The sequence below is a fragment of the Neodiprion virginianus genome, chromosome 1 (assembly GCF_021901495.1).
Source record: "Neodiprion virginianus isolate iyNeoVirg1 chromosome 1, iyNeoVirg1.1, whole genome shotgun sequence".
NCBI classification, from domain to species: domain Eukaryota; kingdom Metazoa; phylum Arthropoda; class Insecta; order Hymenoptera; family Diprionidae; genus Neodiprion; species Neodiprion virginianus.
The window spans coordinates 15,711,107-15,731,980 of record NC_060877.1 but is presented as its reverse complement, the minus strand read 5'-3'; the positions used below and the strand labels follow the sequence as shown (position 1 = coordinate 15,731,980).

At 37.4% G+C, this 20,874-nt stretch overlaps 1 protein-coding gene across 2 annotated transcripts in view; it reads right to left on the bottom strand.

The window, feature by feature from the left end:
* The window catches only part of LOC124310541 (arylsulfatase J), an 876,378-nt gene that overhangs the window by 302,483 nt on the left and 553,021 nt on the right, over nucleotides 1–20,874 (bottom strand). For both annotated transcript variants that reach the window (XM_046774594.1, XM_046774595.1), the window contains one exon: nucleotides 6,754–7,020. In XM_046774594.1, coding sequence (XP_046630550.1) covers nucleotides 6,754–7,020 — 267 coding nt within the window. The remainder of the gene's footprint in view (nucleotides 1–6,753; nucleotides 7,021–20,874) is intronic.

The window sequence follows — 20,874 nt, the reverse complement described above, 5'->3', positions numbered from 1 at the left end:
AAAAAACTCTCGCGTTTGAGCCATCGAATTATGAATGTTTATTGGCTCTTGTGGGAAAAGCCTTGCGGCATGAAAACCCACGAAGTATGAACGTGTATTTGTAAACGTATAAAAGCATGTGTCGATTGTGTATATGAATGGGTATATGCCGGTTACAGCCCGTTTGGCTCATGCCACCGCGATCTCGAGTGCGTTTCGTATTGCGATTTTTGTTTTATTCGATTCGATCGAATTTCGTATGATTTGCATTTTCCTTACTCCGAGGAGCGAACGTGTATGAGAGTATGATTGGTGTTGGTAGTACACCAAGAGCGCTCGGGCTCGTTGTATGATAGAAGGGTGCAAGACCCTTGGTATGCGTGTATGGGCACTCGGTCCCGTGTAGAATGAGAGACACTCGGGCCGTACTCATCTACCTTACTCCGTAGAGCGAACGTATACGAGAGTATATTTGGGCCTCTCGTCTTTTGGTCGTGGTACGAGAGAACGCACGGCGTCACTCACGATCGTCACTAGACGGACGACTTAAATCGACTGTTTTAAAAAATGCGTGATGCGCGCTCGCCTCCTCATCTACGCGAGATTTGGCATCCCTGCGGAGACGAATCGTTCGAGCGCGGCTCGCACGGAGATCGCAATGACACGGGCACAAAACGACGCTCAGGCACTGAACACGTATTTTTTCGTTACACTACCTTTGAATTGTAATATATATGAAAAAGAATATGACCAGTGTCCTTCATCTTCTTCGTAAGATTTCTCTTGCGATTTTCGCGAAAACGCCATAGTAGTACGCCTTGCTACTTGCACATTATGTTGTTCTAATGGAGTACGAAAAGTGTGCAAAATTTGAAGAAAATCCGTGATCCGAACGTCGTGGCCTTCCCTTGTAAACCATTTTCAACTACGTGCAGTTGGATCCAAATAACTAACACGGGAAGTCTTTTCGCTGACATCCTTCGATTTTGATGAAATTTATAAATGTTATTCTACTTCAAAATCTAAGAGCCGCGTATTTTTTTTATCGGCAGAAAAACGTTTCTAGGGGGTGAAATTATCCTTTAAAGTTAAGACCTTCGAGGGGTACTTTTCAGATTTCACCTATTTTCACTTGAGATAATCGAATGCACCCAAATGGATAATTACCTTAATGATAAACGATGAAAAATCCAACTGGTTTCATATCGGGGGGTTGCATAAGAAAAAAGTTATGGGGGTTGAAATTTGTATAATCGTTATAACAAAAAAATTATTGCACCTATCTCGATGGATTCAATTGCACTTTGAAGAGCGAAAAAAAAAAAATAATAAATATGGGTTTTTGCGTTTTTCTCGCAAATCAGGTCGAGTGGGTGAACTATTCCTATGTATATTTACATGTAATCTCAATCAAACGGCAGTAATTCTTTTTTTTCTTATTTCTTCTTTTAGTGATACGTTTTTTCTCAAAATTTGGATCAAGATCAGATCGGAGTGGCTCCCAAACTCGAAATGCATTTCGGAAGAACTTTAGCAGTCGAAGGAGAGAAGCAAGTACAATGTGTTGTACAATCAGTCTCTTCTGCGAGCCACAGTTACACTATTCAGCCGACTATATCAGTCGACGGCAAGCTGCTATGTCCTCTATTTTTGGTTTTAAAAGAAACAACTGGCAAGATTGGTCCAATAGTGGAGAAAACGCTTTTCAGACCAGATAATGTAAACAGAGACGTATCCAAGTCTGGGAAGCTTACTTCAGATATAAATTATACCCACCGTTTTTGTATGGACATTTTTTCGAATGAAAAAATAACAAGTTTTTCTATTTTCAGATCATTTTAAAATTTGGTTGCAGCATGTATTTTTCCCGAAAGTTCGTTCAAAATCTTTATAACTGATTGATTCTTGGACTGGACACTGTCCCCAAGCTGTACTTGATCTGAAACCTTCAAATAGCGATGTCAAAGTAACGATTATACCTAAAGGAACTACCGGAAAAATCCAGCCCCTCGATGTTTTTGGATTCCGGGTATGGAAAAATTTTGTTAGATATTTTTCTGATAATTGTCTTTTGATGAATTATGATTTGCATTTGAGAAACAATATCATAAAGCTTCAGTCACTTGTTCATAACCAACTGTCGTCACCACGTTATATCGATCTTTTCAAATCTTCTTGGTACAAAAGTGGTTACATAGAAGAAAAACCAGCGAATTTTAAGAATCTTGTACGCTTTGCATTTGGAGAATCCTGCAACTCACACTGTGAAGTTCCAGGATGTGAAAATGTTGCTATTGTTCGCTGTTCCTGGTGTGAAAAGTCGTTATGTTTCAAACACTTTTTCAATGACTATCATTACTACAGTACTTACAACGGCTAATAGAGCATATGATTATATACTTACTTCGATTTATTGCTATAGTGATTATTTTGTTAAACTGTTGACATATTATCAACAAAAGATACAAGCATATTATACGCTCTTTTTTTTTTACTTGACTACGCAGTTTTTCTGTGCCTCATCCCAAAACTTTGTCTTATCTACCGAAACGAATATGTGTAAGCGCTTATCGTATGCTTATGTTATTTCATTGCCAAATATAAATCAGTCAGAATTATTGATGAGTCATATATAAATACTTTTTCAACGAAAGATCGATCTATAAATAAGTTGGCTCCTAGATAAAACCGTTCATTAAATGCTATATACGTGATGGGGTTGTGGTAAATTAAAAAAAAACATATTACTAGGAGAAGGAATAAAAAAAAAAGAATTACTGCCGTTTTATTGGGATTAAATGCGAACATACATAGGGGTAGTTCACCCCCTTAACTTGATTTGCGAGAAAAACGCGAAAACCGATATGTATAATCTTTTTTCGCTCTTCAAAGTGCAATTGAATCCATCGAGATAGATGAAATAGTTTTTTTTGTTATAACGATTTTATGAATTTCAACCCCTATAACTTATTTCCTATGCAACCCCCCGATATGAAACCAGTTGCATTTTTCATCGTTTATCATTATGGTAATTATCCATTTGGGTGCATTCGATTATTTCAAGTGAAAATAGGTTAAACCTGAAAAGAACCCCTCGGAGGTCTCAATTTCAAAGGACAATTTCTCCCCCTAGAAACGTTTTTCCGCCAATAAAAAAAATACATGTCTCTTCGATTTTGATGTAGAATAACATATACAGGGTGTCCCTAAATTGCCTCCCACGGACTAGCCAGCATGATACCTCGTTAAAATCCAACCGAGAATTTCTTTTCCGGAAGCTCGTCCGACGCATAGTTTTTGAATTATAAGCGATAGCGCTAGGCCAATCAGAGTGCACCATTTCGTCTAGATTTGCCGCCACGGAAATTGCTGTTTTGTTCGGCTATGTGAATTATTATTATTCGTTTACGAATTGAATATCGGCACCTCCCCTCTCTCCCTGTTGCACCCCTTCACGGGCGCTGACCTCGGTATTGTTGCCGCGGACACGCTGTCGGCCGCGCATTCATGGGCGCACACTTGTGTGAGTAAACAGAAGCGCATCCTTAAGCATAAGGGGTACAGCAGCGTGAGAGGGGAGGTGCCGATATTTAATTCGTAAACAAATAATAATAATTTACCGAGTCGAACAAAACAGCAATTTCCGTGGCGGCAAATCTAGATGAAACGGTGCACTCTGATTGGCCTAGCGCTATCGCTTATAATTCAAAAACTATGCGTCGGACGAGCTTCAGAAAAAAAAATTCTCGGTTGGATTTTAACGAGGATTTTAATGCTGGCTAGTCCGTGGGAGGCAATTTAGGGACACCCTGTATATGTATATATATGTATATATATTAGGGTGGTCCTTATTTGGGATGTTGACGAATTCCGACAAGTGCGCCCCCTAGACACGTTTGAAATAAATAAAAAAAAATGTGTGCAAAACCCCAGCGCTGTAGTCCCATGAGAACACGTGCCTGTAAGCTCGTTTTGTTTCCCATTTAGATAACATGGCATTTTTAGACCAATTCAGTCACTATTTTTTCTAGTCATCCCTAAGTATGTTAAAAATTATTTATCCACATAAATCTATTGTTAATAGGCATGACTACGCGCACATTCTTTTACAAAGCCTCACATGTATCGTATTTCATTATAAATTTGATATGAGTTGATTAGAGTTGCATTCAAACTATGGTCATTCAGTTTCAATTGTGTATAATATAATATAATATAAAAAGAATGTGCGCGTAGTCATGCCTATTAACAATAGATTTATGTGGATAAATAATTTTTAACATACTTAGGGATGACTAGAAAAAATAGTGACTGAATTGGTCTAAAAATGCCATGTTATCTAAATGGGAAACAAAACGAGCTTACAGGCACGTGTTCTCATGGGACTACAGCGCTGGGGTTTTGCACACATTTTTTTTTATTTATTTCAAACGTGTCTAGGGGGCGCACTTGTCGGAATTCGTTAACACCCCAAATAAGGACCACCCTAATATATATATATGTATATTATCCATTAATTTAATTGGATATAAATGGAGGTAATGAGGTTAAATAATTCAATAAAATGAGCAAAGAATTGATTTGAATAAATTATGTTTCTCACCGAATAATATTTATATTTTAATTAATATGTGAGCATATGATGAAAAAATACTTAGGATTTTTTGAATGATTACATCTTTTTTTGATGAATTTAATTACTGTGGAAAAATTTTTCTTTTTCCAAATTTCTCTTTTCACAGAGCAAATAAAGAATCATAATATATATGTATATATTTCAATATTATACATTAATATAATCAAATATAAATACATTTATTTATATATGTATTTTACATGATTATAATTGAATTTACATGGACGTCATTAAGTTAAATATTTTAATAAAATAAGGAAATAATTGATCTGAATGAATTATTTTTCCTAACGGATATTATTTATATTCAATTATAATATGAGCAAATAATTAAAAAATATGTAGGATTTTTTGAATAATTATATTTATTTTTAATGAATTTAATGAAGGAAGATAAAATTTTTATTTCAAAAATTTCTTCCGAGCTTCCGGAAAAGAAATTCTCGGTTCGATTTTAATGAGGTACCATGCTGGCTAGTCCGTGGGAGGCAATTTAGGGACACCCTGTATAAATTTCATTAAAATCTAAGGATGTCAGCGGAAAGACTTTCCTTGTAAGCCCTAGTTCCAGCCTGGGTTTCGCTTTTCCCTATTTCATCCATTTCTTATCCCCTTTACCAAACTCACCTCTCCTAATCAATCAATTTCACCCCTTATCTGTTCTGATAAAGCATTTGAACAAACGACAAGGCCAATAAGCAGTGCAAGAGATAAGACAACTTAAGGAATTTTTACTATCAATACCGAACGTAGTAGCGTAGTGCGTAGCGTGCGAGACAACGAAACGGGAGGACCTGAGTTCAAATCCCCAGCCTGTCAAGAAGGACCTAAGTGGCAGCTCGCAAAAATTGTATGAAGGGTCACTCCGTTCAGGCGCTGAATCGGTGGGTTGAGGTTTGAACTCGGTCCGGCTACACCAAGGTTTTTTGCAGTTTCTCTTGTCCCTTGTGCGAATGCGGGTGTTTCTAAAGAACTTCTTAAGACGACTGCAGCCGCATAATGATGGTCATTAATCTATCTCTTCCCTTGCCCCGCACAAGTCTACCGTAGACCTCTGGGGACATACTCTTACGGGTATGGCGGGAACTGGCAGTAAAAAATAAAATAAATAAAAAAATAGTCATAAACTAATTTCAGAATGAAATTGTAAAAAAATTCTGACATGGTCAAAATAAAATGATGTAACTGTTCGTCTTAGTACATAACTTTCAACCCTTTGTACTCGAGGCCTTTTTTGTTTGCGTGAAACAGCAACTCGAGACGATTTCGGCCAAATTAGGTGAACATTTTACAGGTACTTTAACAAAATTTATAAACAAACAAGCGTATACAAATAATGAAATTTCACCAGTTTATTCATTTACATTTCGAAAACAACAAACTTTGATAAGTGCCGTAGCAGTGTCGCTCGATTCAAGACGTCAAATCACTCGGGCGCTGCAGCAGCGCCGCTCGAGTTCACACTTGAAATCGGCTGGGCACCGTATCAGCGCCGCTCGAGTGCAAAGGATTAACCCCATATTTCTCAAGGTCCGACAGATTTTCCCAAAACTGAATTACTGTACAAAAATTGAAACGAATTTATAAAAAAAATCACAACTTTTTCACACGACGAAATTAAAACAGAATCTTGCTCCTTGTTCGAAGTTCTGACGAGAAAAAATTCCCATTTTTATTTCTACAAAATTACGCGCAACTTCATGAAAGATGAAAATTGCGAAAATTTACCATCTTCAATATCATCTAGTAAACGCTAATAAAATTGTAAAAAATTTGGAACAAAATCATAACGAAACTGCTAACCTTCATCTTCCAATGCGACCTGGAACATTTATTAACGCCTCTTTTTGGGAGAGATATCGAATTTTTGTCCAGATCGATCGAAAATTCTAAAACTGACAGCGGACTTATGAACTGGTATTGTACGTTACATAGAACGAAAATTAGCGTACGTAGTGTAACACGATGCAGAAATTTGTTTTTCTGTATCACTACGTATTTCAGTTTTATTGGTACATCTGAAATTGTAATGGCGCCGTAAGAAATAACTAGTTTTAATTTTTTCTTTTGTTATTTTGCTCGCATTTTGTATAATATCCGACCAATGTGCGTCGTCCAAAATAGTGAATCTTGCGTACCTTGAAGAAGCTTCCAATCACCAATTGTAATAGCTGAATTTCCATACTCGTCGTCAATATTGTGGAGGATTTCTGTTCGTGGTGACGTGGACCCAGTTCTTAAAGCCGGCCACAGATTCATTCCGTCAATACTCAGCTTTAATGGATCGCCACCTGATGCTGCTACTAACGTCGGCAACCAATCCGTTATGTGGAAAAGCTGGTTTGAGACTCGCCCAGGACGTTCTAGCAATGAAGACCACAGAAGACCTACCCCTCGTACACCACCTGAAATCGTTGACAGTTGGATTCAGAACAAACGTAAGAGAGCACTTACAAACTGCACCCAACCGAAATGGTAAGAGTATAGAAATCCTTCATAAAAACGGTAAAGTACTGTTACGACCCGGCCGCTAATTACGGCATTACCCTCTCTGCATCGTAACTTACCGATGTGCTATTATCATAAGAGAGCTTCACATGCTCATACCATAGCTTTACGATCCATGTCAATCCATATACAGTATAACGTGGCGTTTTAGAACGGATCGTCACAAAGGTACGCGTCCGACGAAACTCCTGAAAAACGCATCCCTACGGGGTACTTCAAGCGAACTCGATACAAATTAGACGATAAACTACTAGTAACTAATTCTTTCTTTGCAGAGTCTGTATTTCGCGGTTTTGCCCAAACAAATAAGGTACCAGGATGACTAAGCTTTTGACCACTGAGGGCCAACATTAACTTTGATTATTACGCATTATTCTCTGTATGACCTCATCTACCGACTACCTGATGTGCAAGACGTGGTGTGGCTTACAAAGCACCTGGGCCCGTGTCTACCGGTTACCTAAACTTCTCTTACTACTCCAATTGCCAGCGTACAAAGAAGTATGAGGAGCATACAAAAGTTCTCTCCACAGCCGAGTGGCCATTTCTCTCGAAGAACCAGCCACTCGTTTTCCGGGATACCGTGGAGATCGCGTGCAGGGTCACGGAGGGAGTGTAATCACAACTTCCTGTCCCGTAAACTTTCCGGGCAGTCGCCGGACTGATTCTTTATTACTACCGTTTCAGTGGTTATTATCAAGGTTAAAAGTATCCAGAGGACTTGATGCAACATTCCTATCGGCGAGGAACTTGGTTATATCGTGGGCAGAACACGACGCCACTGGTGGAAGCAACTTTGAGGTGCGTTATGCCGTCGCTCTCCAGCCGGAAAGCTTGCGGCCAAGAGATATCTTGCGTATGTCTTCACCAGTGGATCTGTAACAATAGGCAACCAGCTAGTTGATAAGGTACTACAACAGCAATGCCGTACAAACAGGTGTCAACGAAAAAGTCACAGGACGAACATCATGCAACATCTATCGATAGTATCAGTAAACGCATGAAGTACTCGTCACCGATAAACGCTGCGAACGCGGAGCGGGATGAGCCAATTGTAGTGGAGATCAAACGACTAATCATCTAGAAGAAAGATTACCTCACGACACTAGCGACATCATCGAGCCAAACTCCGACTTTCGTCTACTCTATACTCAACCCGCCAGGAGTCGACACCGTTTCTTCCTCGCTCGTTACCTCTATAGATTTTCGTCAGCTTAATTCCAACTTTTTTTGTCCTTCGGGGTATCGTTTCCTAATTAGTATCGTTTCTGTTATTTTATTTCTTGCGTCACTTCTTTTCCTTTTTCGCTCACCTTTTTTTTGTTACCTTCTTTGCTGACGTTAAGTTTATTTGGATTGAAATTTAGTGTCTGTGAGCCTGAGCACCGTTACGAAGTTGCTCAAATCATCTGTTTTCTTGTACCTCAATTATCCTTTTACTTGCATTGTGTGATGCTTAGTATGATTGTAAATCATGGTCCACAGCTCTAAAGTACTTTAAGTCTTTGTGGGACTGCATGATTTCCTTGATTAGTTGAATTTGTGTCATTGAGCGCTCTTGTATCTATCAAACAATTATTTGTCTCGTATATGGGAGTTTTTCGGACTTGCTTGTAACTTTCTCTGCTTGTTAGACTGCTTGTGTGATTTTTATCGTATTTTGAGGTATCTTTATTTTTTTTTCATTTTCTGTACTAATTGTGTCAATTATATTTATTTCCCGTGCCGCTTATTCCATTTTATTTGCTATTGTGCATGAATTCGTATCGTGAATCGACTTGCTTGGAGTAGATCCGGGCGTTCATCAAGCCGTTCAATACTACCGATCTTTTGCTATTTTCTTGCTGGCGATCTTGTATTAATTATATGACTTGTTATATTATTCATATTTCTTTGCAATATAATATCTCCTTATCAATTTAAGTCTCGTTTATGATATTTGATTTTGTCGTAGTAAAGCTCTCAAAATTTCTGATAGTTTTGTCATCTCTCGTAAATTATGTTTATGAATTTCTCAACGAGTAATCTCTTGAATTTTTGAGTATCGAAAATTATTAGATCGACTATGTATCGAAAATTCCCTTGTAAATTGGCCCCCGCAATTTACTTTATTTGATATTCTCTCGTCCAAGCTACAGATTTTTGTGACTTAACGATTGACTTCAATGTTTCCGGCAGTTGACATCTACCAAGAATTCTGTATAATTCTTTGTCACTACTATTCCAAGCTATTATCAATTTCAACAACTACCGGTTTTAATAAAGGTTGTACTCTCTTGCTCGAAATCAATAGATCAATAATTACCGTAGCGTCGCCCTTGAAAAATTGGGTAAAATCATGTCACCCAGTAACGTGTGATTTTCAGTAGATTTTCGTATTATTGTTGCGTTCTGGGGTAAAGGTCGCGAGAAATCTTTCATTTACTGCGTGATGTTTTATGTAAGCTCGATTTACAAATCTTGTGGTATTTAGGTTCACGAACTTCGATGATCTGCTCGTATCGATTCTTCGTTTAGCCTGTCTCAATCTAGAATTATGTTGTTGTGGGTCATGCAAATAATCACTATGTACGATTAAAATCATTCTATGTACACAACATTTTAATTTAAATACACATTTATTAACAATAAGGTGTTCTTGTAATCGATATTTGAGGTTTGGCTTTACAATGGTGTTATTTACTTATTTGGTTGTATTAAAGTTCGGAGTTTCTGAATATGAGCAGTCTATGATTTAGAATAATTTGCACTGCTGGTAATTTCGAAGTGCTCCGAATTGTCTGAAGTCTTGATTGGTCCTGCCTTTGATTTGATTCTGTTTTCTCTTGCGTATAAAGTGATTCTTCATTGCATCAGTCTTGTTTGAAAAAGATCTTCAATAGTGGGAGTTTTATAAAAGACTCCTGATTAGTATTGAGTTACGTCAATACATGACAATCGGTTTTGAGGAGGCCAATCAGTGCAGTGCTAACAGGATACTTGGTTGCAAGAATGCATTTTTTAGTTCTGAAAATGACACTTTATGAACTATTCATCCTTTCTTTTGTCATGTTCATTGCGGGCAATCAGCGAGTTTTATGAACCTGAGTTCTGCGAATTTCCATTGTATACCGTGCAGTCTATGTGTGAGTTGAAGTTAATGATATAGAGTTAAGAATAAAAATTAAATATATTTTACAGCATCACACAAATGTAAGCTCGGTTGCAAAATAACAGATGATATGTTATATGCAGATTGTTAGTGCTGGATCATTGCTCACAGAGATGGTAACTGTATCTGGATCTCGATATGGATTTTAAAGCTATGGTATGAGCATGTGACACTCTCCTATGGTAATTGCACGTCGGTAAGTTATGGTACACAGAGAGTATCACCGTAATTATCGGTTGGGACGTAAAATTATATCGTTTATACCGTCCTGCATCTAATTTTCTTTGCTAACTATCATCTTTTGGTAAAAGCTATGGTTTGACTTCATTTTCTCGAGAATTCCCACGAACTGCTACGGTTAGATTTATTAATTGCTGTTAACACATAGAATAAATCCTAGTCAGTTATTGCCAAGTCTTGTAGGCTTTACTTGACTGATTCAGAACCTGTAAATTCAATCAACAATATACTACTGATTGATCTGTTCATTACCACTAACTTAAGCTTACTATTTATGTATTTATCAATCGCTAGCTGCCTTTGATTATCGCTATTCTACCTGTTCGTCCGAGTCCCTAAGCCTAGTCAACCATACAATGGAATCTTTAATTATTATCGTATCGTATTATACCTAATTATGCCTCAAAATTGACACTGAAACGTCTTACGTCTCGTGCTCAACGAGTAGATTCTGCTGTTGTTCAAAAGTCAGGATAATTAGGGTATTGCGCCAGAATATCATCGGTAAGTCCGCAACTGAGGGTAACAGCAGCTTAACGTTGCAACAGTTACTATCTCAGTGTGCAATGGTCTCGCACCAACAATCTGCATACAACATTCCATCCGTTATCCCGCAAGCGAGCTTACATTTGTGTACTGCTATGAAGTATATATAATTCTTACACCTGACTTGACATCTTCAATTTCAACTTGCACACAGGCCACATGGTTTACAATCGAGGTTCGCAGAACTTAGGTTCACAAGCTTCGCCGACTGAACGCAAGGAATGTAGAAAAAGAAAGGATGACCGGTTCACGAAGTGTCGTTTTCAAAATTTTAACCTGGCGGTATCGTCGTGGCGAACAGGTTAATGACAGCTCTTCGCCTACTGGCGTGTCTCGTGTCACTATGCGCGACCGTTAATGTGTCGCCGTCACTGCCTACGTTACCTCGCCTGTGTCGATGCGTCGATGTACTAGTTTTTCTGTAATTGATGTCCGCCACCGGTTCAGGAAGCCGAACACTTTACAGTAGAATGTGGTATTGAAGAATCATTCCAAGATAAATGTCAAAGTGTTATCCTAATTAAAGCATGGTAATATCAAATGAGGAATCGTGGTAATAGAGTACGTAGAGTACCGATCAATCACTCAAATACCGTCTTGTACAGCACGTTATGCTGCCATTAGGTAACAGCAAAATCGCTCTGCAAGATTGGTATTGTTACAGTTACCTCATAGCAGTGTTGTGTCAATTCTGTTAAGTTCTCCCTCAGAAGAATTTCTTGCAAGTTTACAGTAATAATACGAGGGTAACATTGCAACACTGTATTCAAACTAATATTTAGAATGACCATGCATTGCAAAACCGAACGGGAAATTAGTGGCAATGTCAGCGAGGTAACCCAACAATAACAGCGCAGCAATTTCGAAGAAAGATAGCAATGAGTGTGAGGCTATCGCCACGGACGGTTACGGTCATGAAGTTACAGAGGAAGAACCCATGTGGAGCTCTACCGGAAGGAAAACCGCGGCGAACGAGATTCCCCCGTGAAACACCTAGGCACCGCATCTGGAGAATATTACCATGCCAATGCAGAAGTATGAAACACCGGCCAATACGTCTGCCAACGAGCGTTCCGCGATGATGAACATCAACATTAACGATTTGAAAAATTTAAATGTTTCGTGATCCTAAAGGCAATAAGAATCGAGCGATCGCGAATAATCACGCCTATCTTCTAAAATTCCCGTACTTCACCAGAGTCTTAGTGAGCACAACACTTAGAGGTGTTACGGGGTGGATGATTGTGATTATCAACAAGTGGCTATCGATGACCGCATCCACATGCAGCCGTAATGTCATTACGGCCAATTTTACGCTCGTAACCTGTGGACTACGTGCACGTACAAAGGGTAAGGGAGATTAACGGGGAAATTTTATCGAGGAGTCGAATGATTGATTATATAATTGAATTATTGTGAATGACGGGAAAAGTACAACGAGAAGATGTAAAGGAAATATTGTAGAAGAAAAAGGGAAGAAGTGTATTTAGCCAAATGAGACATAACTTGAGAGTTGATATATTGCAACATAAGCAAAATTGGAGAGCTGCACGTAATTCCTCGTTATTGTGAGCTGTTTTGTCGCTAATATTTACCAAAATGAAATTGTTTGACTTTTTTTGAAGCCAGAAAGAGCGCTCTTGGGTATGTCAATCGAAAAAAACTGAGCTACACAGCTAAAACTTTTTGTGGACTCGGCTTATTTCTACTAAAGTCATAATTTTCACAGACTTGTGTGTTTTTAGTCACCGATGCTACTGTTTTCAGACTTGGACATTTGCACGCCGCAGATACATGCTCACACTTCTATGCGAACTTATACAAGGGCTTATTCCTGTCGAAACCGCTCCTCAAAATAAACTTGGGAACCGATTCCGAAGCTGTGTAACCTTCAATTGCCTGAAATACAATTTTCTATTCTCAAACCAAGTGTTTTTCAGACGTGGCTGTCCACTAGACTTGGAAACACTCTCTAATAATTTCAGACGCGGACACCCCAAGTGCTAATATTGCATAAAATGAGTGATTCTCGGAAACTGTAACTCTCTAATCTCAATCACTTTGAGTGGCTTCGAACTGGTGTTTTGAATCGATTAAACAGGTAAGCAATAAGTGATTGGTCAAGCGAGATTTTTAATGATAAATAAGTACATTAGTCCAAGTTAACAAAACCTGTCATATCTGTTGTAATAATACAAGAAAAAAAATTGATATGATACAGAGACTTAATCTCGGATTTTATTTCTATCAACGCTTTACGATGTCAACTAGTGATCTGGGTCAGGGTAATTATTTGTTAAATTTTCTTCTGAGTGCTACATGGCTTTGATATGAACCTTTGACTACACGAATAATCTTTCACTTTACTAAGTATTAAAATCGCTTTGATCTGAAGTCGCTCTTCTACTGCTTCATACAAAAACTGAAGTTACCTGCCGCTTCAGCTTGGCGCGGATCCAAGTTTACTACGGTGAGTCAATCGGGCGTTATGCTTCGGTTTTGCTGACGAGCTGTACGTCGACCCCGTATTCATACCATTTCTGCTGTTCGTTGATGGTTGGTGTTACGTTGCTCGTCGAAAAGAGTCGGAAGCAGATTAAAACTGTCGTCAGTTGCCCCATCCTACGTCATAACTGTCGTTATATCAGCGAGCTACCGCCACGTTGTGTATGTGCTACTTACACCAACTGACTGGCTTTAGACCATGTCACTTTTGTAGCGCATTAAACCTTGTGCGACGAACTCTATAAATACATGGAGAAGAGTTGGTTTCACGACACTAAAATGTCTAAAGACACCAAATCCAGAACAATAAACGAAGATCTGAAAAAAACTACTTCTGGGTTCCAACGCTCACGTAGAAAAATTCGACATAAAAACGTTTATTACTGTGAAAAAATCTTAACGTGACAGAGAAAAATATTACCTCTCTTTAAAAGAAAAACAAGTGATCTACGAATGTGTCAATAAGCTTGAAAAAAAAGTGTAAAACTTTTAAGTAGAAGTCGAAAAGAAACATATGAATCTTCATAAAATTCCTGATTCAGATGGAGTTAATGAAAATTCATCCAAATGTATGAGTACTATTTTCAAACAATGAATCTATATCCATCAGGAATTGACGAGATAAAACGGCTTTGCCGTGCTCCTGCAAAGAGACTTGTGTCAAATTTTGTTACATCTCTCTATCATGAGAATGCTGTACCTGAAAAACACGAAGAGCTCAATGAGCAGTCTGAAGTCATCATAACGACTAATGTATCCGAAAATCAACGTGCAGAAAATGCAAATCTTAAAACAGACTCAAAAAGGACTTCAATGACTCTTAATGAATAAAATTGTTTCGGTGGTTAGGAAGCATCACATATTCAACAATGATGTAAAATATAACCCGGCATACTCACCCGATTTCCTAAACAGTAAAGTGAAACCTAATAACAGGATGTCAAGTGAAAACTGCGTGACTGATAATGAGGTAAATATAGATGATGATAGTAAATATAATAGGCGGGTGCTGGATCACAAAATGGCAGTGTAGTAGCAGACTAGCCCCTGATTCCTACCTTACCGACAGTCGGCATGTTACCTCGCAACAGGTAAGACTTACGATAGTGTTACCGTCGGGAGCGTTATCATAGATTGCGCTGCCTGTATTTTTGTTCCATTTTAGCGACAGACAGTTCGATAATGAGATTTTTGCGTTGTCGGACGAGCAGCCATTTTAAATTTTTGCCGTTGGATGTCAGACATTTTACCGATGGAATCGTTAGCGATAAGAACATTAGCATAGATGACGCCATCAGTCGCAGTTCATCTTTATCGGTAAGGGGTGTCTGGTTTATCGGCATTGATAAGTGATACCAATCCTATCTTATCAGGTGTGTGTGGGTATGTCATCAGTAATGTAATGCTGACCGACCGGCTCACCATAGAGATAACAGCTTTTTTCAGTTCAAGCATTAGGTGCCCAGCAAACACATCTGAGATAATTTACAGAATTTTTACATCACAATCGATGTAACGACTACATAATATAATTGTCATCATAGTCTCGTAAATTTTCCATCTTTCACGTAAACTTGATATACTTGTTCCATCTCTTAGTTACATCTTTGTGATGGATAGGAAAGATGGAAATCTTACGTATCAGCGATGACATCTTTTTTACTTCCCACTATATGACGTAATGTTGATGTACCATTGTTGAAATGTTTGATACATTTTTTCGTGATGCAACAGTTACAGAAAACTATGCATATATCAGTTATATAAGATTGATACGTAATATTCTCATCACTCGATTACGAGATTTTTATATATACTCAAGACTCGTACAAATCTTATGGATTGGTTTTGTACCGTTTACGGAACAGTGATACATTATGGTTTAGTAGGCTGAAAAACGCATCAATTACGTATAATTTGTTACGTAAATGTTACAAGGCACTTATAAGTGACAAATTATACGTATTTGTTATGTTTTAAATTTTACTAAACAGTAATATATCAATGTTCTGTAATCATTACCGGCCTAATTCGTAACATGTTTACAAATCTTGGGTATTTGCGAAGATCTCGTACTCGTGTGACGAGATTTTTCCGTACCAATGTTATATATTTGTGATGTGCACAATTTTCTGTATTTCTTCCGTAGAAATTTTTGTTTTCTGTTTGAAAAGTGTTAAACATTTGAATAAAATGCGATTAGGAGCCATGCAGGTGCTCGAAAAATAACCTTGCATTTAACAATTGCATCCTTTGAGGTACGAGAAGGTGAATCATGTACAAAAACTTTACATATATTATTTTATTTGCTGCATTCCTGAAACATAACCTAAAATTGAATAACATAATATAGCCTTAAATAAATAATTTGCATGGTTTTCATATATTAATTTAGAATGGGGAAAGGAAAGGTACAAGATCTCAACTGTGTCACCAAACGGCATCGCCAGCGGCTTCGTAAAGCAGAAATTGAAAAAATTAAAAAAAATTTCACTGCTGCAAAATCTTCAACTGTAGTGAGACAGTCGTCGGAGCTTTTTTCCTGTAAGCCGGAAGATGAGCAGCCTGATTCGCATGAACTACACTGAGAGAAATGAAGTTTAGAATTCTGATACCCAATGCTAAATTCTATCGACATACGCTTTACGCATATGACTTCGTACGAAAGAAATAGAGAATAATGATTTCAGTATGGCAATATTTACAAATGACATAAATCGCTAGTCACGTTTGGCATTACATAATGTAACACTCGGAAGGTGTACCATTCTTTGCAGTGTTTGAAACCTAATATAGTATGGTAGAAAATACTAACAAGTCGAATAGTAACTCATGTTTTACGCATTAATTAGTTTTGCTACTGATTGTGGCATATTTTGTATTAGCAATCATAATTGTCAAAACTCGGAATCCCATTATGTGCTCCTTTATGACACGTATCAGATTCTATGCTGGTATGGGTACGATTCTGGTATACATGGCGAGAGGTAACCGATAGTGAATAGTAATTTGGCCAGTGTGAAGCACTGACTACGATACTGTATGGCAATTCTTGACTATTCTTGGATTGTGTGATACATGTATAAGGCCATTTTAATGCCCAAGTGATACAAGCATTGTTAATCTTCACTAGGCGTCTGCTACAATGCTGCATGGCAATTTCTGCTGTTCGCAGGGTAGTAAATAGTACAAAAGTAGCGAACCAGTCTAGTCAATAAGCACTTTTTTACGATTTTCAATTACAGTTCTCCTGAAAATATGGTTGAGTTGTCATTCGATTCAGAATCGCATCTTGAAACGTTTTGAGAAAATTCAAGATCCGCAACAAAAAATTACAAATGTTGTAAACAATTAAGTAACAAAAAAGGGTTTTCGTTTTTCGAGAATATCACGAAAACTATTGCAGATATCGCAAATGTAAACAAAGATTCATAAAGAGCAAGAAATTTCCTACAGGAAAGTCTAAACTTCCGGAATTCTACCACCAATATTTATCATTTCAATCTGGAGGTAGAAATAGGGCTGAAAACGGACGATGTGATGACCGTCCGCTCGGCACGATTCGCTTATATTTACAACAAAAAATCTTTCAACCCATTAACACGTTGAGCGCCACGCGTATTTCTAAGACAATCCCGTTCAGGCCACGCGCGCCGCTGTCAGCCACCGATAAGTCTAGTGTCAGCCACCGATGGCTGACGCGGCCTAAACGGAAAGTCTAGTGTCAGCCACCGATGGCTGACATGGCGCTCAACGTGTTAAATATGAATATGCAGAGACGAAAAAAATTCAGGTACCATTTAGACACATAAATGAACAATAATCCGTAAAAAAACAATTTTCCCTGATTTTTCAATTGATCATTCTCTTGTTAATCAAGTCGTTTTTTATAATTTGTGAATCAACATAAAAACCCTTGTCATTTTCAAACTAAGACCAGAAAATTTTTTTAACCTTTGGAATTCTTTCTTCAAAGGGTTTGAAGGAGATCCCCATTTGTAAACTATTTCAATTTCGATTTTTCATGTTTTAATCAAAAATTTAAAGAATGGAAATATTTAAAAATCGAACAGAGTTACCAAAAAAACTTTTTTTTAAAATGTTTCGATTATTTCAGTTTCTAATCATTGAAAAATATACAAAAATAATTAAAATTTTTTTTTACTTTGATTGTTTGAAATATTGTTATAAACAATTGCATTGCTTATGAGATTATCGAAAATTTGTTTTTGACGATTAGATAGTCGATAAAAGCAATGATTTTTAGGAAAAAATCCTTTCATAAAACAAATTCCCTATAATTTTAAAACGCATTTTTTAACTAACACCTTTTCTTCGTCGCTGAAAATTAATGCTAAGAAACCATTATTTCTTTAAAAACCATTATTACCAGTGCTCTTTCATATTTGGACAAAAAACTTTTTTCTGTCCATATCCTTATTGTTCGTTTAATAAACAATCCTCTCATAAAAGAAGATTTGTTACGAAATCTTGAAGTTCGAGTTATTTCTAAAGCTGCTATAGACTTATTTTGATTGGCTGTCAATGTCGTGTTCGGAGTTTGTTTATGTGCGTATTTCAGATCGTAGAAAAAAGTAAGAAACAATTGCAGCTCATCCGATCGCGATCGTGTCAGATACATTTATTTAGCGACGCGATCGTGTCAAATAAATTTATTTAGAGACAAGAGTGAATAAGTGACGGAGAAATTTAGTAGGAGCGATTTTAAGTCGAGCGAGGAACTCGATGCGTTAACGGCGGATGATAATACAACGTAAGTATTTTAGTTTTCTTTTTTCATATGTCACACCTCATTTTGGGAATCATAAATTCTTTCTGCACATGGTTACCATATCAGCCACAGCGAATTTTATCAACAAAAAAGTCGCAAACTATGGTCGATCTTTTCATTCCATTTCTCCTTTTATTATGCATTTATAGAATTATCATGGGCTATGTGGATGGCATCCAGAGCATACGGTTCGTCGGTGTGGCGGAAAAACCGTTGTCACCATATCACCGACAGCGAATTTTATCAACAAAAAAATTGCAGACTATGGTCGATCTTTTTCATTCCATTTCTCCTTTTATTATGCATTTATAGAATTATCATGGGCTATGTGGATGGCATCGAGAGCATACGGTTCGTCGGTGTGGCGAAAAAACCGTGGTTCAAATTCACTTTGCACAACGGTGATGGTAAACGTGTACGAGTAGTGGCATGGGATGATAAAGCTACGCTGTACGAGTTTAGTATTTCACCTCGAATCGCTAGATAATACCAATAGTTTTTATATCAAATAGTAATTATAAAATAAATAATGATGAGTGATTAACTAAAAATAAAGTTTCTTCCATAGATAGTTCGGGTTTCTCGAGGACTGGTAATTCCGATTAAGCATGACTATTACAAAGCTTCTGATGATACAATTCCGTCTGAACTATTTATCCGCCCACGCACGAAGATCGAATTATTTCGCAAACATGAAATTGAAGGCATGAATAAATCTGGAATGATATTTCAGAACGTCGAGCTAAAATCCATCACAGACTCAAGTGGCAATATATGTTTGTACCATTTCAATAATTATTATTTTCTTTCAATATATGCAATTAAAATTCTTCGGATATTATTTTCAATAAATTATTAACGTTCATAGGTGTCAAAGGGTACATCAAAGTGCCATTCGTGGACCAAAAAACTGGACACGCTACCCACGGCTCAGGAGCTATCACCGATGGGACCTTCAAACTAAATGTTAATATTGCACAGTATTTACACGATGATGCAATGGTTGAAGGGGTCCATTTGGAAGTTGAGGGTACACTGAAGGAAGATAAATGTTCGTAATATTTCATTCGTATCTGTCAGTTTTTCCATAAGAGGCTTGTGAATTAATGTCGGCGAATTTTCATTGTAGATGGCTCTGAATTTCTACAAGCTCAAGATATGGGAGATCTCAAGATACTCAATGATCAGGTGATGTAACCTGCTAATCTGAGAAAAGGATTCAGAAGGTCATTGAAAAGGTAATTGGAAGTTGATGAAGGTGATAAAGAGAATTCGCATAAAAAGGTGGGTAATAATAATAATGGCATATTTATAATATCTTTATAGTAATTATTCGAGTAGTTTTTAATGGAAATAGCTTAGATATTTTTTGGCATAGTTTGTGAACATAAAAAATCTAATTTCTTGATGTGATCATTTTTCTGATGGAAAAGGTTGCGATTGAAGACTGCATGAATGATTTGCTGGAAAGTACTCTCGACAAAAATGGTAATAATAATAAAATGATTGTTTTTGAACTATATAGAATATTCATAACGTATCATGCGGTTTCGAATCTCATATTGTCGTGAACTTACTTACTCTTTATTACAGAAGGAGTATTGCAGCACATAATTGAATGATTCCTCAAAGCGAAGATGTGTTCGTGCGAAGATGCGAAGACGTGTATGCGAAGATGTGAACAAGACATGTACTACGATTATTCAATACATCGATATTATATTAAAAAAATTCTTCGATGTTCCTTAAAGAATTTCAATCTGAGCGATGTTCTTTCAAGAGTTTGATGTTAACGATGTGTTCCTTGAAGAGTTTGAATGTTTGAATCATGACTAAATTTTCTGAGTTTTGTAAGAATCTAATAAGAAATACCCGACTTTATATTTCCCAACGATGTGCGGTCATTTGTGTATCAAAGACCACAAATTGTTTTAATGCCATTATTTGTTGTGACCCTTAAGCAATGCTAAATCAATGAAGCCCTCCCAACACGAAAATTATTTACAAATAAAGATGGAAAAAGTTACAAAAGTTGAAATTGGGGGGGCCAGGTTCTTGGTTTTTTTGATCAATTGGGGCTGGCTCTGCGTTGTCAGGCGACTTAATCATACGGCCATGTATAGAATCGGTAACATTTATTGACAGGCTGGATTTTCACGGGGCGGCGGATGACGTTTCGTGAAAATACATCGGCGGTGGTGGCAAGACGCTGCCCAACAAACGCAGCCGTAGTTGACCGCATGGTTCAGCAGTGGATCCCATTATTGTTGATATTCGCTTGCGATTCGAGAGCTGCGATCCGTTGAGAACGTCTTCATCATTGCCGGTTATCACTACAAGGCAAGTACACAAGAGAAGGCAAATTGTGATCCAAGATGAAAGAATACTTAAATTTTTGATTCATTATTCTGTAATTGAAGGCATGGGTGGAATAACTGTATGATTGAGCAGAGTAATTTTGATGATGTTGTTCTTTCTGGAATTGCGTAAAAGTGATAATTGCCCGAAGACCCTACA